Raw genomic sequence first — 9,679 nt, forward strand, 5'->3', positions numbered from 1 at the left:
TCAGTTAGCCATTTCAATTCGTTCTATATAAGTAGGTAGATATAAGGGATACTCGTTAGTGGATTGTAATCGCATTAATAAGCATAGTTTATAAAAAAAACACATATAATTAAAATATTTATTTATTAACATTACAAACACCCATAATAAAGTAGTCCACATAACATCCACTCTATGTCCTCATCCTCATTATTTTAATCCACTAAATTTCATATTATTATTATGAACAATTAGCTATTGATTTGACTTATTACTAGGTAATCGGTGATTCTTAAGATCTAAAAAAGAGTTTTTATTTATTTTGAAAGAGGTCACCGACGCACCTCGTTGTCTCGCTGCGGGGGAAGGGTTGTAGTGGTAGTTGTAGGTGCGGGGGGATCTAGGCCTTTGATTTCGAATGGCCCGCGAAACAGCGGTCGAAATAGGCGTAGAAAAGTCTGATAGCGAACCGCTGAGTTCTGTAAAACAAACATCTGTGTTAATACAATTATACCATGGTTCTGTTGCCGTTTGGTAAAAGGTTATTAATCTGTGCACTTGAGGAATTGTTTGCTTGCACGAACGGCAACATCGTCAAATTTTGGCGAAATTAGGAAAACGTCTAAAGTTCTTTAAAAGCAAGGACCCTGGTAAAGTATTTTGAACTGGTTACACCTTCCACATATTCAGCTTCTTCCTTCCCTCTCCATATATTCTCGAATGCAAGAGTATGTGTACGTTTAGGTATATTTCATTTAGTTAAATGTTAGAGTCTATATGAAATTCAAAGGTTTTAACTAATTTTGAACATAACAATATAACAGTTTAGTCAGGGATAAAATTTGTTTAATCCCAAATACCACATGTCTTCATATTATACTGACCTGTATTACACTCCCAATGGTCTTAGTGGTGTTGATGAGGAGTGAGACGGAAGGCCCAAACAGGCTCCCCGGGAGATCCAGGCTGACCTTGTTCCGGTCGAACACTGGGATATCCCCGGAACTCTTCGTGGCCTGCCTCTGTTGTCTGACTTCCGCCGTGCCACCAGCCGGCCTCGTGACGAACGTCCGCTGCCTCAACGCGGGGTGTCCTTGAGTCAAACTGAGCTCTTCCGTGCGCGAATTGGGCTGTCCTGTCTTCAAAATGGGCTCTGGTGTCTTCGATGCGGGCTCTCTTCTCTCCGAAGTGAGTTTTCCTGTGTTCGACGGGGGCGGGAGGTGCGACGTACCGCCAACCTATAATATTACCTTATTAAAACAAAACGCTAATTTTTTTATGATATCGAGAAGACTTACCTTCCAACCTTGTTGTAACTTTGAAATTTATATGTTCAATACTTTTAACCCAATTTATTAAATTATCCATCATACCCAACTTTTGTTCTCACATATTGTGCATAAAATATAAGCACTAACGCAACTGATATGACGAGATGACTCAAGAGTTTATATGCTGCAACTTTTATTACGTGTTGAAGATATTATTCGTGATTGAAATCGTGCTGGAACATATTGTTAATTCTATATTTACGTGTAAGAAAAATGGTCCAGGTTTTTAAACAGGTATTTAGTAAGAGTAATAAAAAAAATTAATAGTTGTTGTTCATAAGTACTGTATACTAAATTGTATCTTAAGATTATAAACCTAAAGGGTTTGTCAACTTTGAAAAAGCACTATCTTAGAAACGACTGAATTGAAATATTATTCTGTTGGATAGTCTATTTATCAGGAATGGCGATAGACGACATACCAGAAAGATGTGGGCGGATTAACGTTAATAAATGCGGTATGTCCCGCTATTTATTATTCCTCTATTATAATGGAAGAAAAAAACTAACGAGAAGTAATAATACTAAACAATTGCTGTTGCCCCAATCATAAAAAGGATTCATAACAATCGACTTAATAGTAAAGATAAATGACAGGATCAATGGGGAGGAATTGTATATTACAGCGTTAGTGGTTATCACATAGTAATTAATGTTCTATTAGCTGTACAGCTTAAAATACCTAAGGTATCAAAAGTAATACTAATCTATTTTATATACAAAAAATAACAACGTATTCACGAAAAGCTTCTTATTTTAACTTATATTTTTACACAGCCTCACGTTTTTGTTGCCTATTGTTTGAGTTTAAATCAATTATTTAATCATAAACGTACTGTATCTTCATGTTTTTGTAATAAAACTATTGATTACGTATTATTGTGAATTCATGTTCTCTATGGGCCAATATAATGTTAAACATTTTAGAGTTTATAATGTTGGTTATAAAAAAGAAATTATAAAGCCTTTTTTACAGTCCTAAATCTAATCTACGTCAAATTATTGAAAGCAAGCAAGCAAGAATATTATTTAGACTTTTATATACATTTTTCTTAAATGTATACTTTTACTTTTATCCAGTATACTTTTTAAGTTTTATCAAAACGCGCTACTCATCTCTTCAATAGATTTCACAATCGATCTATTATTCAGTTATAAAACACACTCATTGATAATTTGCCCTTTATTAGATATGTTTTATTATTACCAATAAAGTTTTTCTTTTCTTTGTTTCCTTTTTAATCCTTCTCTTTTGATGAAAATCATTATGAGTATACAGTGTCAAAAAATTAACTATTAAGATTAATAAAATTTGAAATACATATGTGTAGCTTGTTACAAAACATATATACGTTTTATTCATGTTGACTTTCACGAAAAACTAGGTGACCTGTGTCAATCGGAGGTGAACGAATATTTGAAGTTTTATTTGGTATGTAACTTGTATGGTGACTCAGAATTATTGTAATAGACATTTAATAAGCTTTATATGGTTTATGCTCCTTATGTGTCTATAGTGAGGGTCAGTAGGTTGTAAGTTGCAACATTTGTTGATTTTTGAAGTGAAACTTATTCAGGCGCATGAGGGTAAAAATTTTACGGATGAAATGTCACGAAGATGTGCAGCGTTTTATTCGAAAAGAGAGAGAGAGAGCGATTGAGGCTGATAGAGAGAGAGAGTGAGAAAGGGAGATCGGGAAAAAATACACGCTATTGGTTTATGATAGTAGTAACATATTAGAACTTAAGATGGCAACTCTGTTGCATAACTTCTTATTCAGCTGATTTTTTATTTATTTATATTATCATTAGTACGTATACACTGTGTAAACAGTGTGAATATAGATATACAAATACATGGTGATCATGTACTGGTACATGATCATCTATTGGGGATTTTACCTTAGTAATAATTAATTGACAAAGACGTTTCACTTCTGACATCTATTGTACGCACGCACTTCTTTTTTTTTAAAATATTTTTATAAGATTAAGGTCTCATGTTAAGTAAGAGAATTGGTACACTCTTTTCTTGAAGTGCCTTAAAAACGCTAGGCCCTTTGACAATATTTTTAATATTAAATTAATTATTAGTAACTATAGAAACTATATGTTAGTTATATATTTGATTAATTATTTACAATTTATATACGCTTTTGAAAGCCATGTCATATGTGGATTACTTTAAATAACACTTTACTTTTCATACTGTCAAAAAGCCTATTAAGATGGATGTCGAGGTGATGCGAATGCAATTTTACATTCTGCCTTGACGAACGATGTTGTAACTCGTATACACTTTAGACTTCTTCACAAATGTGTAGAAAGATCTAAAGAGAGCGCTTCTGAAAATTATCGGCGGCTAAATAATATATTAACATTGATAATTTCATGCTGGTTTATCTAATATACATGGATTATAGACGTAAACATTTTTTTTTTTATAGAACAGGGTGCATAGGGGCAGGAGGCTCACCTGATGTTAAGTGATACCGCCGCTCAAGGACACTCTCGATACCAGAGGTCTCGCGAGAGCGTTGCCGGCCTTTTAAGAATTGGTACGCTCTTTTCTTGAAGGATCCCAAGTCGAATTGGTTCGGAAATACTTCAGTGGGCAGCTGGTTCCACAAAAGTGGTGCGCGGCAAAAGCTTTAAGTTATTATATGTATAATTACGGCTAGTCAACAAAATATGTAATGCTGATCTAGTTAGAAGAATAAAATATTTAAAAAAATATAATATAATAATATCGACCTTTAGTTACTACAGATCTCATTCTATAGCCCACAGATTATATTTTAATATCCAGAGCATTAAAATCAATACTCATAAAGCCTACAAGGCTATTTATATTATTGTAGCAAACAATAAATTAATCTTATACATATGTTCAGCCCGTAACTATAGAGATGAAAGCTACAAAAATGGGACATCCTTACTAATAGTTAATAGTTCAAAATAAAAATTATAAACCCAAATACGTGATGCGAATCAAATCGATCTCGAATGATGTCCCAAATGTAAAATGTATTTCAAATCTAAAATTAATATTTTTATGGAAAATACCTTGGAGATTTTATATTTCACCTTCTAGTTCTCAGACATCGGGAAACGCCAGCCGCCGGTGACTTCAGTTATTATACATTTCACAAGTACTTTATTAATGTTGGTGTGTGTTAATCTAGTTATAAACATGCGGTGCACAAAAACAAACAGTTATACAAAAATAAACATATTTAATTATAATATCACCAAACTCACCTAATACTATTTACAATATAAATACAGATCTGTTGTACACTGTACAGGGCGTGGAAACTGGGCGGATGACGGAAGGAGATACTCAGTCTAATTTAGGAAACTCTCAAAACTTTTTAAGTTCAGAGTTGCTGTAATACTTATTAATTTTTCAATAGCTCAGGAACTTGCAGAGAGCCTCAGTGTTTTTCAAATGAGTAAAGTCTCCTGGTACTGAGATAAGGTTAGGGTTGGGGAAATGGGGGAAGAAAGATCAAGAATCGTCCTCGTCGGAGTCAATTGTTTCAACAGTGCCAGCCGCGGCGCCACCTGATGAGGAGCCGGACAGTGACGTGACCAGTGAAAGGATGGAGCCCAGACCTGAGCCACCGCCGGAGCTTCCGGAGCCACTAGAGCCCGATGATAGTCCTCCCAAAAGACCTGATGCCGCCTGCAGCTTAGGTGCCAGGTACTGTAGCTTAGGCCCTACGACCTGCGACACCACGCCCGTTAGTGACGCTAGTCCGTTCTGTGGCGGCTCGATCCCGTATTGTTTGTTGAGCTCGATATTCTTCTTGTCCAGTGTATCGACCAGTCGCGTTTTTGCGTCGATGAATGAGTTCAGTTTCTACAAGAGAGGGGGTGGTTAGCGACATTGGAACTCGTAGGTAAACCATAGTGCAGGATGGTCATAAGAGTATACTTACACCAAACACAAAGCCGAGCAGTGCATTCTTGACAGTATATTTTGCCTGTGTGACACCCTCCAGCTTCCGCTTCTCCCGCTCCAGCTCCTCATTCTCCTCCTGCACACACATATACACACTACACTACACTACACTATACCACACCACTAACACTAACCACCACCACTGTCTTATCGATGTCCAATTTTATAGCGAGAAATTAAAAAATACATACTGTGTTAAATTATAAGTGCACAAAAAAATGTGAAAAGTAAATATTTAGCTACCTAATATATAATGTGTGTGAACTAATCTAAACGTCGTACATCTAAAGTGGGTCATACGGGCTAGCATTACAGTGAAGCTGTTAACAAATTCATGGAAAATAAAACCCTTGTATATTCTGGCGTTGGCCGGCGGCTGACTACGCGCGAGGGCGCGTTGTGTTGAGCAAGCGCAGCTGTCGTGTCAATGTCAACGTAAATGTTAATGCGTGTTGCTGCGACCGAAATTACACACACTCGATTAGGTAAACCGTGCGTAAAATTTAACTATAAGATCTGGGCTTCAAAGTTTTAACTGTGATTGTTAACATGTATTACTGCAGTTTCTGTTGCAACCATTGGCGGCATTTAACTCAAATATAAAATCATTTTAATTAATTGAAAAATTCTTAAACTATTTTGAATTTAGTAGCCCCAAGTGTAAAAGATATCGCTTAATAGTTACAAAGAGTTACTCGATTCTTCATTGTTTGTACGGGTCATCTTTGACCCTAATATTTTACTTAATATAATAAGAAGTAATGTAGATCTTTCTCTTAGATGAAAGAGCCTCTTTACGAATGATATTTTCCTAGACTAATATAATATGATATTCAACTAAGCAAATATAGACGTCGAACGTTGGATTACATAAGTAAGTAGTAAGATTACTGGTTCCAGAAGTAGGTAATGAGAACAATAACTGGTATCCTAGATATTGTTTTGCTTTATGTATGAAGTAAATACTAGCATATAATTGTGAAATTCTATTACATTCACGAGGGATTACTAAACACATATTGTTAATGGAGCGTATTCCTACTTTCCTTTAAAAATTGACTATCTAACACAAAATAATTTAATTGGAGTCATTGCTGAGGTTGGCTCGTATAACACAGCCTTTATAATATAAGGAAAAAGATAATTATAACAAGTTGAAATAGTTTAAATTTGTTACAGCACATAATATGATATAAGTAGTTTGTAGTTTTGTAATAATTAATCTATTATACTATCAATTTAAATTTGTTGATGACATATAAATATACAGGAATAGACTTTAGATAATTCGCGTCCATCATTAGACGGTACGAGGTCTGTAGGCAAACTAATTGAGAGACAGCTAAAGGTCACAGTTGTTATAGTAATCACGAAGACGGGTGGGTAATTAGTGGCCTTCATATGCAACCCTGTATACATTTCGTCTGGCTGTCTGTATCGCCAATTACCGAATTATTATTGTCATTATTTTTACGTAAGTTAAAATTTGTGGTGTATGTTTTTTTTAATAGAACAGGGGGCACACGGGCAGGAAGCTCACCTGATGTTAAGTGCGAGAGGGCTCGCGAGTGAGTTGCCGGCATTTTAAGAATTGGTATGTGTGCCTCCTACTATTGTACGTTCAAATATTAATGCCAATTAAATTTTTAAACAATCATGTTATCATGTAGCTAAAATAGCACATTCACACGACACAATCAACAAGCCCTAATTAAATTAGATTTTTCACATGTATGTTAAAGTCTATAAGTAATTAATTAATACAATCGAGTGTCTTGTTAACTGTGGCATAGATGCTCAATTGCATTGATCTGTGGGTTACGTAAGAACGCGGGAAACTCTATGCTCAGTCTATAGAGTTGTGTAATGCACCAATCGCGTTCATGTGCACAGGTCAGAAGTCACAGCGCAGGCATAGATCTTCGATATAGAAACTGGAGCTTGCGAATATAGTTCTCCCAGAATTAACTCCAAAATACGTACTTAAATTTGCATCGTTAAAGCTTTTTATATACGATCACTGTAGCTATATAAAGTATGCAAAATTCTTATTTTAATCGAATTTAAATATAGCCGCTACTAATTCTCAATATCCCTAATATTAAGAAGTAGTAGCTAGCTAGTCATTGGCTAAAGACAATTTATTCGCTTGACCTATTATGTTTACCAATTATAGGAGGAGGATCAATAAAAACCATCTAAGCAGATAAATTATGAAAATAAAATATAAACTTTACGATATTTTTGATATAAGTCTTTACAGAAAACTTAGTACTTAATGGGTTTTAGAAACATGGGAAACATTAAACCTAAACCCTTAGAGCGTGTCTTAGTTCCTATCGTAACCAATTTTAATATACATTTAAAAAAAACATTAAGAGTTGAAGTCAGAAAGAAGGAATTAATGTATTTAATTACGTATGTTAAAAATCAATTATGAACTTGAACGTAGTGAGTAGGAACTTGTTGGTGAAATCATTACATTTCACTTCCTAGTCAGTTCAATGTTTAAATTTAATATTTTTAACACGTACGTACACCGTTCTATAGTTTTTTTTGTTATTTAAATATTCATACTGGTTATGACAATCTTAACATTCCATAAACAACTTCTGTAATAGTTTGGCTCTCATTTCTCTCTTCTCATCTTTAATTATTTATAATTTATACACGCAATACAGCTTCTAATATGCATTCCCGCAATTGAAGTGTTTTGGCTAAGACCATACAAAATTGGTTGGTTGTTTCTATATTTTTCCTAGCATTAGTTATTCGTTAATATTTTCTGTTATTGTAATGATTATTGATTCTTTAGTATTAAAAGTTAGGTTTCAAAATTTAATAAAGGTTAACGATATATTAGCTATAAATAGCTTGTGGATATCAAATAAACGTGTAGTTGGTCAATTTAAAAAAAAATTAATATGTAGTGATTATTGTCCAATAAGAAGCATTTACTAATTGCTTATGTAATAATTATTCTAGTTACAGCCGGAATAGATAAATTGAGAATAATATTGTTTATTTCCGTATAAAAGATTGCGGAGTAAAGTTCTTGTATTTCTTATAATTTTAAAATTGAAAGAATACATATTTATTACACCTGTCTATAGCATCAGCAAAGTGATGGAACAATCAGGACTAAATTCAGAGTTAGGATTGTTTTATTAATACGATATAACTCCTTAAAGAAGTATGAGGCACATACGGCAAACCCAATACTGTTTTGGTTGAAATTGTGAATAATGGAGACGATGAAGTAATATAGGGTACCTCAGCCAATTCAATATTTTGGAAAAGAATGCTTAATGGTTCCGAGGGCAAAGGAACCATGTGGTCAATCAATAGGTCAGTGAAGTAGCTGTTGCAGATTTAAGCTTTGTCATTCGTTGACATTTATCGATTAACCTAAAGCGATGTTTACGAAATCAAGTCAAATGAATCATTCCATATGATCTTTAGGTAATACAGTGTAAAGATCAATTAGCACAAACCAACTTACAACCCTAAGATCGTGTATTCGAACCAGGCTGAACACCAATGGATTTATGAGTAACCAGATACAAACTGGCAAACAATTATTGATCTAAGTTTTCTGAGTCTTAGGTTCAATTACCGCTAAAATATGAATTGTTTTGCGTTTGTTGAAACAGTGGTCAAGTCTTAAAATGATTAATGAAACAGAAATATTCGTATTGGGGTTAGGGAAGTTTGTTTACAGAATTTCCGATCTTTCCCCTACCCTTTCTAGTTTTATATGACTTCAGACATCTTCTGATCTACTTATAATTCTGCATAAGTATCATTCATTAGTATTCATCTTTTGGTACTAAAGTGATCGAAGAATACAAATGCCTCATTTTCATGAATATATATGTATCGGTCACTCGTTCTAATGGGATATGCACATCTACACCGTTTGTGGCATTCTATTACTATATAACATTGACTTTTCGTATTGCGACACGGCGTTATGTCGTTATTACGAAATTATACTATCACTAGAAATACCAGTACATATATGATTTACATAAATACTGCATGGCTACGAGGCGACGAGGTCACAAAATGAATATAAATTATTGAAGCTTATTAAAATTAGGCTTTTCATAAACATAAATGGATCTGAAGATGGACTTACATCAATTGGCTGTAGCGTGTTGTCATCCGCGAGCTGTCGTCGCGAACGTGGGGCTGCTGCGGCATGTTCGGCGAGCAACGCGACGAGCATCGCGGCGAATAAGCAGGTGCGGAGACGACAGGCGAGCATGGCGGCGGATACGGGACTGCCATTCACCGAGACAGCGGCCGTAGCCACGCTCAGCAGTGGGGCGGCGGTAAGGCGGTGGTGGCCGCAAGGTGAAGACTCCGGACTACGCAAGGTCATTCCAACACACCACCG

General features: G+C 35.0%; 1 protein-coding gene across 1 annotated transcript; it reads right to left on the minus strand.

The window, feature by feature from the left end:
* Positions 1–108: 108 nt before the first annotated feature.
* LOC110995730 lies at positions 109–9,679 on the minus strand. The gene is made up of 6 exons (XM_045628684.1): positions 9,419–9,679; positions 5,255–5,353; positions 4,828–5,175; positions 1,278–1,295; positions 864–1,217; positions 109–458 (listed from the first exon to the last, which is right to left on the minus strand). The coding sequence occupies exons 1-6, from the start codon at positions 9,662–9,664 to the stop codon at positions 312–314; spliced, it is 1,212 nt and encodes a 403-aa protein (XP_045484640.1). The 5' UTR covers positions 9,665–9,679; the 3' UTR covers positions 109–311.

This window comes from Pieris rapae, chromosome 6 (genome assembly GCF_905147795.1).
Source record: "Pieris rapae chromosome 6, ilPieRapa1.1, whole genome shotgun sequence".
Classification (NCBI taxonomy): Eukaryota; Metazoa; Arthropoda; class Insecta; order Lepidoptera; family Pieridae; genus Pieris; species Pieris rapae.